Below are 21,145 nucleotides of genomic sequence, written 5' to 3'. Positions count from 1 at the left end.
GTCGCACAGAGTCGGACACGACTGAAGCGACTTAGCAGCAAACTATGGTGGAAGTAATGAAGATAACAGCGACCTCCTTCAAAAGATCCCATGCATGTACTGCTACACTCAGTGCCCCCAACCCTGCTGTATGCCACCACTGACCCACGCCTCTGCCGGAGACTCCTGAACACCCACTGCCAAGTCCGGGACAGTCTCTTGTAGGGTGACTGCTCCTTTCTCCTGGTTTCTGGTGCACAAGGTTCTGTTGTGCCCTCTAAGAGTCTATATCCCAATCCGGTGTAAGTTCTGGTAGCTCTGTGATGGGGTTAATGGTGACCTCCTCCAAGAGGGCTTATGCTATACCCAAATCAGCTGGACCCAGAGCCCCATCCCTGCAGCAGACCACTGCCGACTCGTTTTGTCCTTAGTGGCAACTTGATCTAAACTAGATAATTTAGGTAATTTCTGAGTTTATTCCTTAATACTATTGCAGAGACCTTTAGCCAAAAAAATAAAGTTGAAGCCTAGTCTGGAGTGCTGCATTCTTTTAAATAAACTTTCTAACATAATTGTGACAAATACTTAAAATCTAATTGATTATTTAAAGTTTACTATTTAAACCCAATTGCTCAATATCTCCATGAGAAACTAATTTCCCAGGTGTTTTAATAGTGTGTATATAAAAATGTTTTCATGGTCAAATGAGTGTGGGAAATCTTGTAAAACAAAATTAAACAGGACTTTTAACATATTGGAGAACATTATGAATCTCCTACAGAAGGGCATGTTAAAATTATTTTTTGAAGCTTCTCAAGTGGCCAAGGTTCTACAGAATGTAATTTAGGAAATTCTATAGAACAAGTTTTCTTTTTAAGAATTAAAAAACCAAAATATGCATATTGCTGACTGTAAAAGTTGAATGAGTCTAACACTTTAAAAATAGTTTAAGAAGTGTTAGATTTGGCTTCTTAGCTACAGATTATATTTTAGACTTGGTACCAAACTTCATTTGATCCTTACTGAGCTTTCCTTCTCTAAGTTAAATTCACTTAAGTAACTAAGTTAAATTCACCATGGTATGCACAGTAAAATTTAAGAAAATGTATACAAATTATCCTATAATTTTTTTTTTTTTTTGAGACTGGAGTAGAAGATTCAAACTTTGCCTATGGATTATTGATGGAACTAACAAGAGCTTACCTTGCATATGCAGATAACAGCCGAGCTCAAGATTCAGCTGCTTATGCCATTCAGGTAAGAGTGTATGTAGACCTTATTGGCTTTATGTTATTAAATTCTATTAAGAAAGCTGTAAATTCTATACTTTAGGAACTCTTAATTTTTAACTATCATTTTTATTATCAAAGTAATACAAGTTCTTGACAAAAATTTCAAGAGTACAGAAATGCACCCTTCTAACATTATTATACATACTTTGACATTTTTTTCTATTTATATACAAATACATGTGTGTTCTCCAGCAAGCAAGCAGATCATATTTGTTGATTTTCTTTTGTGTTTAACTGTATATGTTGTGTAATTTTCCATGTCAGTATATATAGCTCTAATTCATTCTTTTCGGTGACTTTATGTTCAATATAACATACTGTAATTTGTTAAAAAAACTTTAAGATAAGTAGGTTCTGTTCAATATCTTGTTTTTACAAAAAAATTATTTAAAAAACATATACAATTTCTGAGTATTTGAGTGAGTATATAATAATATAGATATCTTAAAATTAAAATCTCCAAGCAAATACAGAGTTTACATTTGATTATCAAAAAAGCTTCACCACTTTATACTCCCTTGACAAACCTGCCTTTAATTAAAATTTTTAATCTTTGCCAGTGTGACAGTTAAGATATGATATTGTTTCATATTAATTTATACTTAATAATAAGAGCAGTGTAACATCTTTTATATATTTATTGCTTTTTTGTGAATTTTCTCTAAATGATCTTTTCCCATTTTTCCCTTGGTAATGATCTAGTTTTTTAATTGACCTTTTAAGACCTATTTGGATGTAGTGGAAATTATCCCTGTCTTCCATATGTGTAACAAACACTTTTCCAGTTTGATTTTCTTTGCCCCTTTTCATATTTTTTCGAATAAAATATTTTTTTATTTTGTTAGATATTCAGGTCTGAAATTCATGATTAGAGGCCTGAGTTAAAGATACAATTTGGAGGTGTTCATAGTTCGTTAAAACTATGATTCTGAGGAAGTATGTATAGGTAAAAAGGTTCTAGTAACTGAGACCTGGATAATGAGGAGTCACTGAGAAGAGGGAAAAAGTAAGACAATATAGAAGGAGCTACCAGTAAGGTGGGAGAAGATGGTGTCCTGGAAGACAAGAAAGTGTTTCAGAAAGTATGTCTGTGTGTGTGTTAGTTACTCAGTCATGTTGGACTCTGCAACCCCATGAACTGGAGCCCACCAAGCTCCTCTGTCCATGGAATTTTCCAGGCAAGAATACTGGAGTGGGTTGCCATTTCCTACTCCCATGATGCTAAAGCTGAAACTTTAGCATCATGGGAGTAGTTTGGGGGTCTTTCTGACCCAGGGATCTGACCCAGGTCTCCCACATTGCAAGCAGATTCTTTACTGTCTGAGCCACCAGGGAAGCCCCTTCAGGAAGTATGGAGTGATCTAAATGCTGACCATATTCTATAGGTGTAATAATTTCAGGACTAAGAATTGACCATTGGCTATAGTAACGTAGAGATCATTGCTGTCCTTGAAAAGAGCAGTTTCAGTGTAGTTTAGAAAGCCTCATTAGAGTATTTTTAAGAACATGTGGGAGGAGAGGAATTAGAAAAATTACAGAAATTCTTTTGAAGAGTATTGCTATCAAGGAGAGCAGAAGAATGAGATAGCTAGGGAGGAAAGAGGGGTAAAGATAGAAAAAATGACAATGTGTTTACATGTGCTTGGGAACAGTTCAGCAAGAGAAGAATAGTGATGATATAGAAGACAACTGATGTAACACTACTTTAAGTAGGTAAAGAGATGTGGAATATAGTGTACAAGTGGGAAGAATCAGATCAGATCAGATCAGTCACTCAGTTGTGTCCGACTCTTTGCGACCCCATGAATCGAAGGACGCCAGGCCTCCCTGTCCATCACCAACTCCCGGAGTTCACTGAGACTCACGTCCATCGAGTCAGTGATGCCATCCAGCCATCTCATCCTCTGTTGTCCCCTTCTCTTGCCCCCAATCCCTCCCAGCATCAGAGTCTTTTCCAGTGAGTCAACTCGTCACATGAGGTGGCCAAAGTACTGGAGTTTCAGCTTTAGCATCATTCCTTCCAAAGAAATCCCAGGGCTGATCTCCTTCAGAATGGACTGGTTGGATCTCCTTGCAGTCTAAGGGACTCTCAAGAGTCTTCTCCAACACCACAGTTCAAAAGCATCAATTCTTCGGCGCTCAGCCTTCTTCACAGTCCAACTCTCACATCCATACATGACCACAGGAAAAACCATAGCCTTGACTAGACGAACCTCTGTTGGCAAAGCAATGTCTCTGCTTTTGAATATGCTATCTAGGTTGGTCATAACTTTCCTTCCAAGGAGTAAGCGTCTTTTAATTTCATGGCTGCAGTCACCATCTGTAGTGATTTTGGAGCCCAGAAAAATAAAGTCTGACACTGTTTCCACTGTTTCCCCATCTATTTCCCGTGAAGTGATGGGACCAGATGCCATGATCTTCGTTTTCTGAATGTTGAGCTTTAAGCCAACTTTTTCACTCTCCACTTTCACTTTCATCAAGAGGCTTTTTAGTTCCTCTTCACTTTCTGCCATAAGGGTGGTGTCATCTGCATATCTGAGGTTATTGAGATTTCTCCTGGCAGTCTTGATTCCAGCTTGTGTTTCTTCCAGTCCAGCGTTTCTCATGATGTACTCTGCATAGAAGTTAAATAAACAGGGTGACAATATACAGCCTTGACGAACTCCTTTTCCTATTTAGTTCCATGTCCAGTTCTAACTGTTGCTTCCTGACCTGCATACAGATTTCTCAAGAGGCAGGTCAGGTGGTCTGGTATTCCCATCTCTTGAAGAATTTTCCACAGTTTATTGTGATCCACACAGTCAAAGGCTTTGGCATAGTCTAGCCTTAATTAGAAGCAAAAACAGTTCATCTTTAGTAATAAGAGAGAAAGCAGAGCATGTAAGCACTGATGTGGTATTGTTACGCTGGGGAGATATTAGCATGGAAGTTGTAGAGGTATCTTGTAATTGCTTATTTTCTCAGTTAAATATGAAACAAGATGAACAACTCTAAGTATATTAGTGTTTTTTGTTTGTTTTTTCTTCCAATTTTGTAGAGATATAATTGACATACAGCACTGTATAAGTTTAAGGTGCATAGCATAATGATTTGACTTAAGTACATCATGAAATGATTATCACAAGTTTAATGAATATCCATTTATCTCATATAAATACAAAATTAAATTTTTAAAAAGTTAAATTTTTTTAGCACAAGGAATGTTTTCCCTTGTGATTAGAACTCAGGATTTACCTTCTTAACAGCTTTCATATATAACATATGCTAATGCTAAGTTACTTCAGTCGTGTCTGACTCTGTGCGACCCCATAGACGGCAGCCCACCAGGCTTTTCCGTCCCTGGGATTCTCCAGGCAAGAATACTGGAGTGGGTTGCCATTTCCTTCTCCAGTGCATGAAAAAGAAAAGTGAAAGTGAAGTCGCTCAGTCGTGTCCGACTCTTAGTGATCCCATGGACTGCAGCCTACCAGGCTCCTCTGTCCATGGATTTTCCAGGCAAGAGTACTGGAGTGGGGTGCCATTGCCTTCTCCGTATATAACATATAGCAGTGTTAATTATATTTATCATGCTATACATTATATCTCATATTTATTTATAACTGGAATTTGTACCTTTGATTGATCTAATTCTAAATATAAAGTACATATTCTATTAGTGTTTATAATTGTTATTAATAGGGATATATCTGTTGCATGTCGTCCTTTATAGTGGAATATAAAGAAAGAATAGTAGGTGATGAAAGATATAATATACTAACATTTGTCTTATGTTAAAGATTGATATTAGAAAGGTTTTTTTTCTTCATCTATAAAATCCCACTTGTTTTATTTTCAGGAAAGTAAAATATAACCATTTCATTGCTGGATTTGACTAATAAATTGGTGTTTAACATTTGCATCTTATTATCAGAATTTTTAACTCAGTATGTTGTATCTAGAATTTGAAATATCTTGAATTTTTGAACTATTTTGGATTTATAGTACTTTAATTAAAATTCAGAAAAGGTCACACTCTAAAAATTCTGCAAGTATAGAAGATTCCAATTTTTTCCTCCGAATAACTCTTAGTCATTTATTTTAGAACGTTATATGTAGCATGCAAATTACATGTTCCATTATTGTTACTACCACAGCTTTGTGACCTTGAGTAAATCACCTGAATGGTTTTAAGCACTGAGATAAATCTGAACAAGTTCATAACTCCAAAATGTTATAATTTTATATACTTTTCTATGTATTTTTATAGCTGTAATATGTAGAATATTGGTGGATGTAAAGGTGTATCTGTTTCATTGATAATTTACGACTGTAAAATATATATTTGTAGGAGTTACTTTCCATTTATGACTGCAGAGAGATGCAAACTGATGGCCCCGGTCACCAATTGTGGAGGCGATTTCCTGAGCATGTTCGAGAAATACTGGAACCACATCTAAATACTAGGTCTGTAAACTCATTAATACTATTTTGATAAAATTGTTTTTAACTATATAAAATGTTACTTTTGATATAACTTTTTAGCTTTAAAAGTGTTTTTAGTATGTTCTAATATGTATTTTTCCACTATGATTTATGTTTATAATCTTGTCAAAATGAGAACAATATGCTCATTGTTTAAATTCTATAACTTTGAATATTTAGACAAATTCATTGACGCTGAAAGGATTATTTTTTAATTCAACTGTCAGTAGTACTTTGGAAAAAATCTACTTCAAATTGAATATGAGTTGAAACTTTTGATGTGTATGTGCTAAGTCACTTCAGTTGTGTCCAACTCTTTGCGAGCCTTTGGACTATAGCCTGACAGGCTGCTCTGTCCATGGGATTCTCTAGGCACGAATACTGGAGTGGGTTGCCATGCCGTCCTCCAGGGGATCTTCCCTGACCGAGAGACTCAACTCGTGTTTCTTAAGTCTCCTACATGGGCAGGCGGGTTCTTTACCACTAGTGCCATCTGGGAAGCCCTGTGAAAATATTTTTTTCTCCTTTAAGAAAAAAAAAATTCTAACCTTTTTTTTTTGCCATTTTAAAAACTTTTTTAGGCTTGATTGAAGCCCATTAATTATTTTTAGTTAGAAACTTTAGTTTTAGGTAGTCTAAGTCCCAAAATTATTGGCTATTTGACCTTGGATAATTACTTTAGCTTTTGAACCCTAGTACAGTACCTAGGTACATAGTAAAATGTTTTATAAGAGCCCTTAAATATGTATACTTATTTGCTACATACCTTTTAATATTTAGAAACCTCTTAAACATCATTTTGTTTCTTATGAATAGTACTATTTAAAGATATAGTTTATTAGGATAAAATAAAGTTTGTTTTTTCTCTTTTGAGAACTCTATACTTCTCCATTTCTTTATCTGTATTTTATAGCACTTATAGATGCTTACGAGTTTCTGTGAACTAGATAGATAAATCCCCTATGGTTCACAATTGCCACAGAAATAATTTTAGGAGAAAATATCAGGATGTGACTTGACAGAGCCTTACTTGTTCCCCAATATCCATAGTTTTCTAAGTTCAGCATAAAACTTGTAAAAATCATCCAGAGAATTATATTCATGATGGTTCAAAATAATGATGGTTAACTGAGAGACATTGGATTTTTCATTTTTTAGCAATTTGCGATACAGTGAAATACATAATGTTTGCTGAGACCCTTGAGTGTAGGGCATTAATTACATTTGTCATTTCCAAACCTTATACTGGTGATTAAAAAGGAATCCACTCACCTCAATAGTTGCTGTACGCATGTGTAAGATGAGACCTATTTGAACAGCTTTAAATGTTAGTGCTGAGGAGCATATAGAAAGAATCATGTTGAAGTTATGGAAGAGAGAGAAGTGATAATTGATAAAATAAGGCCCCAAGGAGCATCCAGAATACTAGCCATATATCTCATGGGTGATTAAAGGAAGTGAAGTCTCTTTCTCTGTAGTAAGGCAAGATAAAATGATGGATAGAACTTATTTACAAATTTAACTGTGGGGTTGTGTTAATGGTTTCTTTTTTCTCCATGAAGTAAGAGGTATAAGAGATAAGATTATTGGCTGAAAGTATCGGTGCAGTTGGTAATAGGTCATGTAAGGAGAATAATGATTATTTGTAATAGCCACTGTGGAAAACAGAAGAGAGAGCTGATAAGGAATATTTAGGATTTCTGGGCACCATAGAGGTCCACTGAGGTTGAAAACTAAGATATGTAGTAGTACTAATCTCATAAACAATTTCATGATTTTTCCTCTATCAATGCAGTGGCCTTGATATCGTTTCAGTGAAGGCAAGCATTTAGACTGATCCAAGATTTGGAGCTTGGCAAATGGGTCCAGCTGGTAAAGAACAGTGTGGCAGTGGAGTGTATAGAGGATATTACCAAGAGAATGCTTGAAGTGAAGGACCATAGAAACCAAGCTGGTTAGAAAAAGAAGTAAATGAAAAGCAGGTATTATAGATTAGAAGAGTTTAGCAGAATCAAGAGACAGAAGATCTCAATGAGAGAGAACAGATGTGTCAGTGACTGGGTGAAATAACTGGAACTTTGGGAAACCGTGGCCGTAAAATGGGGTCTAAATAGTACATTTTGGAAGTGAAGAAGTTTCTCTGTTTTGGAAAGGGAGTCCCAAAAAAGAAGTAGAGGAGACAGTCATTGAGAAGTTTTCAGTTTGACTAGATGGTCCAACCAGACATTGAAGTCACTCAGGATGGTAAGACTTGGGGAGGAAAGAAAATGCTGAGCAGTCTGCTAACTGTATCAGTGAGTTGGTAGATGTCCATAATGAGTATAGTATAATATATATATGTGGATGACTTGAACTTCAAAGGAACAGATCTTTTTTGTTCCAGGGTGGGGTTGGAAGGATCTGAAAGAGCATTGAGGAAGGGAAGAAGCAGACTCAAATACTTTGTACTTGGGGAGTTCAAGAATGACTATCACCCCATCACTAAGAAGGCTTTAGGGAAAGTAGTGTCTTTAGCCAGATTTCAGTAAAGGTAAGGCTGTAGTGGGGTAGTCAGCAAAAGAGTTGATATAATTCCTTATACTAAAGTTCTAGACAGACGAATATATATTTATTTTTTAATAAACAATTTTTAAATTACAGATATAAGAGTTCTCAGAAATCAACAGATTGGTCTGGAGTAAAGAAGCCAATTTACTTAAGTAAATTAGGTAATAATTTTGCGGAATGGTCAGCATCTTGGGCAGGTTATCTTATAACAAAGGTAAGAGAGCCTTGTCCAGAATTTAACTGAATAGAAATTGTGAAGGAAATGAGAACATTTATCTGAATGCATAGCACACACAGTAGGCACTGAAATATTTGTGCTGTTAGTGATAGAAATTTTTGTAGAAAACGTTTACTAATAGAGAGTTTCTCTTTTGTTACTAGTAACAGTTTTTGAGTAAAAAGGTAGTTTTTTAATCAAGCAAATAATTGTGTTCTTAGTGTGTTTGTAAAATGTCTATTATATTATGTCCTATCATTTTATGTTTTAAATAATATTGTTTAAAAGAATATAAATGCCTTATCAGACTTTTTTGTATATAATAAAAAGATTTCTTAGGTAATAAAAAGATATATTATCCCTCAGTGGCCATTTCTAAAAGAGAATACATTATCTGAACTTCCTCCAAAATAAAAATAATGTGAATGTGAAAGTTGTTCAGTCATGTCCAACTCTTTGTAACCCAGTAGACTATCCCGTCCATGGAATTCTCCAGGTCAGAATACTGGAGTGGGTAGCCTTTCCCTTCTCCAGGGGATCTTTCCAGCCCAGGGATCAAACCCAGGTCTCCTGCATTGCAGGTAGATTCTTTACCAGCTGAGCCACCAGGGAAGCCCCCCAAAAAGTAAAGGTTTTTTAAAAATAAAATTTCATGGAAAAATAGAGATATGTTCCTGATATTTTCCTAATATGAAATTTTTACATACCTGACAGAAAAAAGGTACCTTTGTGTTTCCCCAAAATGTTTAACGTGTATTTAAAATTCACAACTTTTGTTGTTAATTCATATTTCTATTAGTGTTTTAAAGCATTATAATAAACTATATTTGGTAATTTCAATAAAGTTTTTCTCTTTTTTAGTGAATATACTGAAAATATAATATGTGAAATGTTCAATTAATACAATTTAATTACTTTCAGCTGTGGAATATTTTATTTAGCTGTATTTAGTGTTTTTTTTTTTTAGTGAAGGATTTATATTTGAAGAAGGAAAAACCTTTAAACTTTTATAGGAGAACGGTAATGCTGGTAAATTGAGGGTTGGATCATACCAATAAAATTTGACTCTAACACCAAGTAATTTAAACTTTTTATTTCTTTCATTTTCTTTCCTATAGTTAATCCTTGTTGATTACTTAATAAAAATGTGATCTTGTATATAATTTGCTGGCCCAGGAAATACTTTCTGGTTACTGTCCTCATTTATTTGTTCAGGGAATAAATGTACTAAATTTAATGTAGCTAAGTAAAAGATAATGTAATTAGCAAGGTTAATCTGTAACAAAACGTGATGCATTTTAAAATGAAATCTAGGAGGAAAAGACCATTTTTGCTGAGATAGTTGGCAGCCCAAGTAGCTATATTGCTCTTGTAGGGGTCTCAGCAGTTTAGACACTTGACCAGAGAGATGGTGAGCTAAATCCTCCCTATTTGAGTGCCTTTCTTCATAGGAAAATACCTACTCTACAATGATAGACTAGCTCACATGTTGTCTTTTGGTGTTAATCAAAAGAATAAAATGTACAAAACTACTTACTCTCTAAACCATTGGAGTTTATAGGTTCGGCATGATCTTGCCAGTAAAATCTTCACCTGCTGTAGCATTATGATGAAGCATGATTTCAAGGTGACCATCTATCTTCTTCCACATATTTTAGTGTATGTTTTGTTGGGGTGTAATCAAGAAGATCGACAAGAGGTGAGATACATCATTTTATTTGGTTTCTGTTTGTACGAACATTTGGGAAATGTAGTTAGTACTAAAAAGGCTATGTATTAGTTGGACATGTATATGCTATGTAATGGGATATCTAAACACTTACAAAATCCTTTTTTAAACTTTTATTTATCAAAGAGTTGTTTAATGCTTAGTTCATATCCTTTGCCTATTTGGGGTTGTGTATGTGTGTGCCTTTTTAAATAATTAGTAGGAGTTTGATATGTATTCTGGATACCAATTTGTGCCAGTCATATTGTAGAAAATTTTTTTCCAGTTATATCTTTTGCCATGAGAAATTTTAAATATAAATGCCAAATTTGTATATATTTTATAACTTTTTAATGTTAAGCCTTTTATGTGATGCCTTCTCTTATCCAGTATCATGAACATATTTCTCCATATTTTCTTTTGATATTTTTTGTTTGTACATGCCCTTCAATTACTCTGAAATGATTTCTGCAGATACTGTATTTATTTTTATGACTTTTTTTGTTGTTGTTGGTTTTTGTTTGTTTTAATAGGGACTCTGCTTTATTTTCTTAAATATTAACTAATACACAACATTTAGCACAAATCCAAAATATGATGACAAAAGTCACTATTAACTTTTTATTTCAAATATATCATTTTAGTTTAAAAGGCCTTAAGAGGCTTGCAAATTCAAGCTTGACAGATTTCCTACTGTCAAAACCAAGAGACCTTAGAAAATGAGAAGGAGGGCACTCTGTGCCCTTTGATCTGATTCAGTAAGGCAACAAAACTTTGCAGTGTGATTTTGTTTTGCTTTAGAATTGGTGTGTCATTACAGAGCATGGTCTGTTATTCCATTCTATTGATGAGGAAATTAAGACACAGAGAGGTTAAATGACATGGAAACACAGACTCTTTGAGCAGAAGGGACCTTAGAATTAACACAGATCAGATTTTTGAGGCATAAAAGTTTTGCTTTGGGGAAAGGGCCCACCTTAAGGAAATCAAACTGCAGGCTAGTACCCCAGCGTCTCATGACTGCCTCCCTTGAACCTCTAAACCCATACTGTATTTATATTCAGTACTTAAGTGCTCCATGATATTGTCACTCTGTTTATACCTTATCATATGCTACCTTGTATTGTTCGTGTGTGCAATCAAGTATACACACAAGAGGGCTTTCTTGGAGCAGAACCCATAGCTGGTGAAAGTCTGAATCCCACCCAGAGCCCGTAGCTGGGGAATGTCTGAATCCTACCACAGGGCTTTGCACATGAATATCTGCTTGCCTGTTTGACAGTGACATTCTAGAAACTGCCACAGTGAGCAGCGGGCTTTCCTTTTGTTTGAAGTGTCTGTTTGCAGATGAAGCATGAAAGAGACATCATAATCTCTCACAGGCACTTGGATAGTCTCAACCATCTTCGCCAAGTCTATTTTTGTGACTCTTTTACAGTATATTTTCTCTTCAGAGAAACATTTTATTGGCTTAATTTTAATGAGAAAGATAATTTATTATTAATCCATCATGGATTTTTTTTCTTTTGAAAATTATTCCCTAAAATGGTCAACCTTATATGTCAGGTAATAGTAAAATAGTATTATGTAGACATATCATTAACCATAAAATGGTTCTTCTTAGGTTTATGCAGAAATTATGGCAGTTCTAAAGCATGATGATCATCATACCTTAAGTACCCAAGACAGTGCATCTGATCTGTGTCAACTCAGTACACAGACTGTGTTCTCCATGCTTGACCATCTCACACAATGGGCAAGGCACAAGTTTCAGGCACTGAATGCTGAAAAATTCGCACAAGGCAAATCACATAGAGATAAGGTAGACTCCATGGGTAAGTCGTAAGTTCTATATACTTCCTTCTCTTTATTATTAACCAGTTAGCTCCTTCCTATATCAATCTATAATTTAAGCATTATCTTTTAAAAGACCTATATTCTCTTTCATGACTTTCCCCCCCACCTCCCTGGGAGATGGCCTTGTCTGAGAAAAAGCGGTGACTTTATAGTAAGAAAGCCTCTCTTTAAACTCTTACTCTCACTTCCTTAAGCAAAACACCTTAATTTTGCTTAATTTTTCTTTGCATAAAATTTTCCTTAATTTTTCTTTGCATAAAATAAGGTTTATATTATCTCCCCTAGAAGATTGAGGATTAAGTGGGTTGATGATTATATATAGTAAATTATAAAGTGTGAAATAAATGCTATGTTAATGTTGTTATTAACGCACTCCTCACTGTTAACTCATTTATTCCATGTTCCCTCAATGTGTGTATACATTGTATATATACATATATGTGTATGTATATAAGTGTTCTTTATCTTTTTTCACTTATGAGATACTCTTTGCAGTCTTTTTCACAGTTAAGTTTTACATTTCAAAGATTTTACTTTCATTCATTTCATGACTTATTTTTTTTTATTTTTTATTCATTTCACTTATTTTATTCTTTTTTTCCCTGTCTCTGGTAGTTTGGTATCCAGCAGCCTCTCCAAACATGCTTAGTATGAGGAGGGAGGTGGGAGGGGGGTTCAGGACAGGGGGACACATGTACACCCATGGCTGATTCATGTCAATATATGGCAAAAACCACCACAATGTTGTAAGTAATTAGCTTCCAATTAAAATAAATTAATTAATAATAAAAGGAATTAGTAATCTTGTTAATCTGTACTGCTATGTACTTATCTACCCCATATTGTTTGTAAGTAAATCCTAGGTATCATTATTTCATCTATAATATTTGAGAGTGTAGCTCTAAAAGATAAGGACTCTTTGCAAAGAAATATAATCAACATGTCTTTATGATACCTAAAAAAACTGGTCATTATCCCTTTTAATATCAAATATCTAGTTTCCGAAGTTCTAATTATCTCATGAATGTCATATTTTTAAATAATTTGTTTGAATTAATTTATAAACAATATTCACACTTTACAGTTTCTTTCAGTTCAGCATTGTTATATCTTTTAATTTGAGTCTAAAGATTCTCTCCAAGATAGAGGGGATAAGTGTATACATATAGCTAATTCACTTTGTTGTACAGCAGAAACTAACACAACATTGTAAAGCAATTATGTGCAATTAAAAAAACACCACTACAAAAAAAAAAAAAAATCTCTCTCCAAAAAAAAAAAATATGGTTAGTATATACTACAACACTAACCCCCTGTTACACCTGCTAACATGTTTTTTTTTTTCCCTTTGATTTTACAACTCCCACTAAGGTGACTAAAAGAAGAATCTCATTAGAGTCTAAAATGACACTTGCCCCTATGATATAAGCATTTGGTAAGATTTTGATGAATTACATTCTTCAGACATTAATAGATACACTTAATGTCTTTAAACTTTTGCACTTTTCATTCTTGTGGCAAAAGGGTAAAGTATATGGTGGTTCTGTTCTCTGTACTTCAGCCATCTTAGTGAGAATACATTATTTTCCCCCAAAGCTTTGAGACTAATTGGAAAAACTGACTAAGACCCTTAAAGAGGCCTTTACTTAAGTTCTGCACTTGTGAGCATCTCCTTCTTGTTCCTCTATTTGTGGAAACACAAACATTCCTGTTGTTAAGCACAATAGTTTATTTTTTTAGGATATTTTGGACTGACAAATAATTATCTTTTTAGGGGAATGTTTTTCTTTACAATATGACTTTTTTTCTCTACAACATATTGATATGTTTTACATTAACTCTACAATTAAAGGTTTGTTTCTGTTTCTGCATGTGAAAATGGTACATAAAAACCAAACATGAACTCAGTTATTATCATTTCTTACTAACATTGTAATAAAAATTCTAGCTTTTAAGAGTAACATTTGTAATATTTCAAAAGTACAATACCTTTAACATTTCTCAGAATTTGAAATGAATTACACATTTTGATGGAAGTAAGAAACTTATTTTAAATATAATTTCATTTAAATTTACTATCTTGATTATGAAATTTGTTTCCTGTTTTCTACATGCTATAATGAGTCATTATTAAAAGCTATAGCTTTTAAATAAGACTTCTTAAACTAGCTAGTCCAGAAGTTTCTCAATTAGGTCTTTTCTTAGATTCTTTTAAAAAAATTACCATTTTAAAGTATTTGTGATTTTACTTGAAAGGCACTTTTACTTTCTATTTCCACCTTAATAGTTAATGTAGATATAGCAACACAGGAAAGAAATAGATTGTTAATAAAGAAAGCTATTTCCATAATTCTGCTTTTTTCCAACTCATACTTTATCACTGTTTTTATAGTTATTAATAATAAATAACTCATCTTTGTATCTTTTGTGCTTGCGTGCTAAGTCACATCAGTCGTATATGGACTGCAGCCTGCCAGGCTCCTCTCTCCATGGGATTCTCCAGGCAAGAATGCTGTAGTGGGTTGCCTTGCCCTCTTCCAGGGGATCTTCCTGACACAGGGATCGAACCTGCATCAGATCTTTTGTATCATCTTTATATATCCTCAACATTTAATGTGAATTTACATTTAATCCTTACAACATTTAAGGAAGGCAAAACAGATGCTAGTATTTATAGGAAAGTGTGTGTGTTAGTTGCTCAGTTGTGACTGATTCTTTGCGACATCATGGACTGTAGCTCCCCAGGCTCCTCTGTCCATAGAAACAGAAGTTCAAATAAGTTAAATGACTGTTTAAGGTAAGGTAAGTAATAATTGCTGTTGGAGCAAGAGTCTTATGAGCAATCATCTTGCTGGTAGTTACATTCTAAATAAGATACACTGGTACATGTAGATTAATTTATTTCATGAAATAAAATTAAATGTATACTTTTAAAATTTCATCTTCTAAGTCTTTAATTACTCAATTATCTTTTTATGATCTAGTGTCTAGTGTGGATTATGAAGACTATCAGAGTGTAACTCGTTTTCTAGACCTCATACCTCAGGATACTCTGGCAGTAGCATCCTTTCGCTCCAAAGCATACACACGAGCTGTAATGCACTTTGAATCATTTATTACAGAAAAGAAGCAAAACATTCAAGAGCATCTTGGATTTTTACAGGTTTGAAATTAATATAGTGAACTTAATAATGATGTTTAATATTGCCAGTCTTTTATGTTTAGATTGTTCATTTTATTGGTTTAGATGATAATACTATGATTGTATATGGAAGAGAAAGTAAGGACCAGTGGGACTAATACAGTGAATTAAATAAGAGGTCAAGATTGGTGGGCTTCTTTTCAGGTCGAAAAGCAGAATGCTGTGAGAGAACTGGAAAATAGCTTGTAGTCTTTTGGTGACAGTCTCTCCTGTCTGTTTGCCTCCTTGTCTAGCATTAGTCTCTCTTAATTATTAAAGTCATTCTTTTATAAGGGTATTCAACTCCCATGTCTTTCTCCCTCTGTATTGTATTCACTTTGTAAGACTCCAATCCTGAATAAACTCACCCATGTGTTTTCCCAGTTTGCATGTAAGCAGCTGAATATCACTGGAGTAAAATCACACTGTGGATATTTAACTGGTTTTCCTTCACATTCATAATCTCAAACTTCAGCAGAACTCTTTAACACTGCCTTCAGTCTATGTTTCTCCAATTAACTACTTTCCCTCTCTTCGTGATGACTATTTCTTACCTTCTCTTCATGTCTCTTCTCACCTCACTTATTCTCAGTTGATGACCTTGCTTTATTGTTCCTTAGGAAAATAGAAGCCAAATCTACCAAATGTGAAAATTCATTGGATTCTGCACCATATTCTTTTTCTTCTCTATTCTGTTCCTAAGGAAGAATCCCTTCCTGCCAAAATTCAGTTCTTCTACTTTTGTTGTTGATTTCAAGAATTTCACTCCTTCAGATATTCCTTCTTTCTCCAGTATGATTAACTTTTCTTTCTCAACCAGAGTAATAGAGTATATAGACATGTTCTGGTATAACAGAACATTTTAATTTTTTTCTAATTCCCTTGAAAAGATCTTACAGTATCTTTTTTCAGATACTTCTCAACTTTCTGTTTCCCTCCATAGCCAGTTTTTAAAAGAATTGCCTATCTTCTTTATAGACCTTTATTTCTTATTTACTCTTTGCCCATTCCAATAAGAGTTCTTTCTCCATTCAACTGACTCTATTCTTGCTAAGAAAATCACTGACATATATATATACTATTATGTATAAAATAGATAACTAATGAGAACCTTTTCATACTGTTCATGGGATGAAGCACAAGCTGGAATCAAGATTGCCTGGAGAAATATCAATAACCTCAGATACGCAGATGACACCATCCTTATGGCAGAAAGCGAAGATGGACTAAAGAGCCTCTTGATGAAAGTGAAAGAGGAGAGGGGAAAAAGTTGGCTTAAAACTCAGCATTCAGAAAACTAAGATCATGTCATCCGGCCCCATCACTTCATGGCAAATAGATGGGGAAACAATGGAAACAGTGAGAGGCTTTATTTTCTTGGGCTCCAAAATCACTGCAGGTGGTGACTGCAGCCATGAAATTAAAAGACACTTGCTCCTTGGAAGAAAAGCTGTGACCAACCTAGACAGCATATTAGAAAGCAGAGACATTCCTTTGAGAATGTCTTGTTGTCCAGAGACGGCCAACAAAGGTCCGTCTAATCAAAACTATGGTTTTTCCAATAGTCGTGTATGGATATGAGAGTTGGGCTATAAAGAAAGCTGAGTGCTGAAGAATTGATGCTTTTGAACTGTGGTGTTGGCCTTGGACTGCAAGGAGATCCAACCAATCAATCTGAAAGAAATCAGTCCTGAATATTCATCGGAAGGACTGATGCTGAAGCTGAAACTCCAATACTTTGGCCACCTGATGCAAAGAACTGACTCATTTGAAAAGACCGTGATGCTGGGAAAGATTGAAGGCGGGAGGAGAAGGGGACGACAGAGGGCAAGATGGTTGGATGGCATCACCGACACGATGGACATGAGTTTGAGTAGGCTCTGGGAGTTGGCGACGGACAGGGAAGCCTGGCGTGCTGCAGTCATGGGGTCGCAAAGAGTTGGACACAACTGAGTGATTCAGTTGAACTGAATGAGAGCCTACTGTATAGCACAGGAAACTCTACTCAATACTCTGCTCTGTGGTGACCTAAATGGGAGAGAATTCTTAAAAAGAGGGGATATGTGTATATGGTTAGCTGATTCATTACTCTGCCGACAAAGGTCTGTATAGTCACGGTTATGGTCTTCCCCATGGTCACATACTGTTGTGAGAGCTGGACCATAAAAATCCAGAGAACCAAAGAATTGATGCCTTCAAACTGTGGTGCTGGAGAAGATTCCTATGGGTCCCTTGGACAGCAAGGAGATCAAACCAGTCAATATTAAAGGAAATCAACCCTAAATACTCATTGAAAGGACTGATGCTAAAGCTGAAACTCCAATACTTTGGCCACCTGATGTGAAGAAATGACTCAGTGGAAAAGACTGTGATGCTGGGAAAGATTGAGGGCAGAAAGGAGAAGAGGGCTTCAGAGGGTGAGATGGCTGGATGGCATCACCAATGCACTAGACACGAATTTAGGCAAACCCCAGGAGATGGTGAGGGACAGGGAGGCCTGGCATGCTGCAGTCCCTGGGTTTGCAGAGTTGTACATGGCCAGGTGACTGAACAACAGTGACATTGCTGATTCACTTTGTTGCACAACAGAAACTAACACAACATTGTAAAGCAACTATTCACCAATAAAAGTTTAAAAAGAAAGAAAATTGGTGGCCTCCATGTTGCCAAATCCAATAAATACCTCCCAGTCCTCATTTTCTTAACCTCATGGCATCATTTGACCACTCCTTTATTAAGACATTTTCTTTTCTCTCACAACTTCTGGGATACCACATATTCTAGGTTTCTTCAAGCTAGTCTCTGCTCTCAGTTTCATTTGCTAGTTCTTCCTCATCTATAAATATAGAAGTACTCTAGTGTCCTCTTTTCTTCTCTGCCTCTGTTCATTTCATAAATCACTTCATCCTTTCCCCTGCCATCTTTGTGCTAATTGGTCCCAAATTTTTATCTTCAGCCTGAATATCTCCTTTGAACCCAGATTTAGTGTCTTGTGTTTCTTGTTGTTCAGTCTCTAAGTTGTGTCCAGCTCTTTGTGACCCCTTGGACTCAAATTCATGTCCATTGAGTCGGTGATGCTGTCTAAGCATCTCATCTACATTGCCCCCTTCTCCTTTTGCCTTCAGTCTTTCTAAGCATCAGTGTGTTTCTTAAAAGTATGTTAATACCAATATATTAAATGCTTATTTAAAATATTTTAAAATTTTAGAATGTAACTTATAGACTGTACTCAACAGAATTTATTATATATCGGATTTTTACAAGAGTTCAAGACCTTGAGAGTCTTTACAGTTCTCATTGTCACTGGCAGTTACTAGTGGAGATTTGTATTTAAGTGGAATATGGGTATATTTAAGTGGAACAGAATGCCTGGAAATAAATTTGCAGTTTTACTGTGAATCTACCCTGAAACAAATACTTATTGTTGCTTTGAGGAAAAAAAATACTTATATGCTTTTTTACATGAACGGGTGGCTTTATTTCTAGTTGTGTCTTTTTTTCTTATTTTACTGTTTCTTTAATGATTGAACAAAGAAATTATATGCTGCTATGCATGAACCAGATGGAGTGGCTGGAGTAAGTGCAATTCGAAAGGCAGAGCCATCTCTGAAAGAACAAATCCTTGAACATGAAAGCATCGGCTTACTGAGGGATGCCACTGCTTGTTATGACAGGGCTATTCAGTTAGAACCAGACCAGGTAAGAAAAGAAATGAAAGGCAACATAATAAAAAGAACTATGAACTAGAATCTCTGGAAACCTTAATTTCAATACTGTCTCTACCAGTGTCACTCTGTGTCTGGAAAATATTTAACCGTCTATGAACTTGAGTTTCCTGATTGATAAAATTAGAGATATGCTAGATGATCTCAAAGATCCTTTCCAGTACCAAACTTCTATGACCTTACAAATCCCCCAAATGAATGAGATTTATTGTGGAATATACTTAGTTTTAAGCTGTATATTCAATTACTCTGAAATTAAGGTAATTTTGCTTTACTATTAAAAGTGTAAGACTTGCATCAATTTTTAACAATAATAGTGATTCTATAGCCTAAGAAAGTTTTTCAGATTACACATGCCCCATCACCATCTGGGAATCTCTGAAATGGTCCCTTAGTATCACTGAGCTACAGTTACTAATGAAGGCACGTCATGTATCTCATGTATATTAGAACAGGAAGGAGGTTTAGAATCATTGGTTTACAATCTTGGCTTAGAATCTCTCTAATCTTAGGTATCCCTTTTTTGTCATAATTGGCCTGTTCATTTTCTCAGAAGTTCAGTGTATAGGGCCTTTATTTTTCACAATCTTGTTCTCAATTTTAAAGAATACTTCATAATCCTATTTAACTTTTCAGTTTCTATAGCCTAAAATCTATACTAATAATATTGTGACCTTTGTGTTTAATTTTTATATGAGAAATAATGACAGTCTTTAAATGAAGTATTAAGAAATCCTGTTAGTTTTATACTTGATCTGAACAAAAAATTAGACCTTATCTGGGAAAAAATAATAAATTCAATCTGAGATGCTTTTTAGAAGTTGTCTGAATTAAAAAAAAAAAAAAATTCAGATGTGTATAGAACATTGGCAGAGGACTTTGCCATATAGCCAAGCAAATCACTTGTTAAACTAAGAAAGGTAGGCTCAGTGAAGAAGATAGCATTTTTTAAGGACAAGTAGTTAAACGCTTTTTGGTTCCTAAGATGTATTTGAAGTAACAATTGCTATTTTAAATACTTTAAAATTTCCAGATCATTCACTATCATGGTGTTGTGAAGTCCATGTTAGGTCTTGGTCAACTGTCTACTGTAATCACTCAGGTGAATGGAGTGCATGCTAACAGGTAATGCTTTTGAAAAGAATTTTTTTTTTATCATTGTTTTGAAATGGGAAAGTTTAAATTGACTGATTGGGTTGAAGTAATGTTTACTACAGTAATGAAATGTTTTTTGTTTTCATGGTGTTAGAGATAAGCACCAAAAAATATTTTGTCCTACTCTCTCTCTCGTAAGTCAGTCTAGCACTTAACAGCTTATCTTTTGTGCAAAGAATCATCTTTGAAGTAAATTTGCTTTATGACAGGAACCCGCCAGACTTTACCTACTATGGGTGAAGTTCATATTCATGCTTCTAAAGGGTATCTAAGCTGTGCCTACATAATCAGCACCAGTTATTTTATGTGTTGGGAAGAGGGAAATTTTGTGACTGAATTAAAGAATACCACTCTAAAATCTAGGGATTGTTTTCCCCTAAAAGACTAATAAAAATGAAAACAATCTTCTTTTCCTAAAGAAAATAGGTTTCTTAGAGCAAACCAAATGATACCCCCCAAAAACTGTTTATACGTGGCAAAGATTAAAGCATCCATGTTTCTTTTAATATAAAAAATAATTAGGAAGGTTGGTTTTGCTCTTGAAACTGCCTTGCTCTGCCAGCTGAAAGCCTTTTTCCTTAATATATTTGCCAGACCCCAGATAACTTTTCCGAACAGTGTTCAATTCAGTTCAGTCGCTCAGTCGTGTCTGACTCTTTGCAACCCCATGAACCATAGCACGCCAGGCCTCCCTGTCCATCACCAACTCCCGGAGTTTACCCTAACTCATGTCCATTGAGTTGGTGATGCCATCCAACCATCTCATCCTCTGTTGTCCCCTTCTCCTCCTGCCCTCAATATTTCCTCGCATCAGGGTAACAGGTGACCGAAGTATTGGAGTTTCAGCTTTAGCATCAGTCCTTACAATGAACACCCAGGACTGATCTCCTTTAGGATTGACTGATTGGATCTCCTTGCAGTCCAAGGGACTCTCAAGAGTCTTCTCCAAAACCACAGTTCAAAAGCATCAGTTCTTTGGCACTCAGCTTTCTTTATAGTCCAACTCTCACATCCATACATGAC

General features: G+C 35.2%; 1 protein-coding gene across 5 annotated transcripts in view; it reads left to right on the top strand.

Moving 5' to 3' along the window:
* The window catches only part of ATR (ATR checkpoint kinase), a 120,241-nt gene that overhangs the window by 57,235 nt on the left and 41,861 nt on the right, over positions 1 to 21,145 (top strand). For 3 of the 5 annotated variants that reach the window (XR_015156470.1, XM_086380906.1, XM_086381072.1), the window contains 8 exons: positions 1,123 to 1,236; positions 5,599 to 5,714; positions 8,373 to 8,493; positions 10,058 to 10,195; positions 11,829 to 12,039; positions 15,046 to 15,224; positions 18,777 to 18,941; positions 20,001 to 20,092. Coding sequence is in view for 2 of the 5 variants with exons in the window: in XM_086380906.1 (XP_086237032.1) it covers positions 1,123 to 1,236; positions 5,599 to 5,714; positions 8,373 to 8,493; positions 10,058 to 10,195; positions 11,829 to 12,039; positions 15,046 to 15,224; positions 18,777 to 18,941; positions 20,001 to 20,092 (1,136 nt within the window). In the remaining 3 variants the exon portion in view is untranslated. Of the gene's footprint in view, positions 1 to 1,122; positions 1,237 to 5,598; positions 5,715 to 8,372; positions 8,494 to 10,057; positions 10,196 to 11,828; positions 12,040 to 15,045; positions 15,225 to 18,776; positions 18,942 to 20,000; positions 20,093 to 21,145 lie in introns of those variants that run through there. The other 2 variants (XR_015156487.1, XR_015156512.1) reach the window with 2 other exon arrangements.

This window comes from Bos grunniens, chromosome 1 (genome assembly GCF_055505025.1).
Source record: "Bos grunniens cultivar Pamir isolate PY7600 chromosome 1, Bosgru_T2T1.0, whole genome shotgun sequence".
NCBI lineage: Eukaryota > Metazoa > Chordata > Mammalia > Artiodactyla > Bovidae > Bos > Bos grunniens.
The sequence above is the reverse complement of the archived record's forward strand: the minus strand, read 5'-3'. Positions and strand labels throughout refer to the sequence as shown.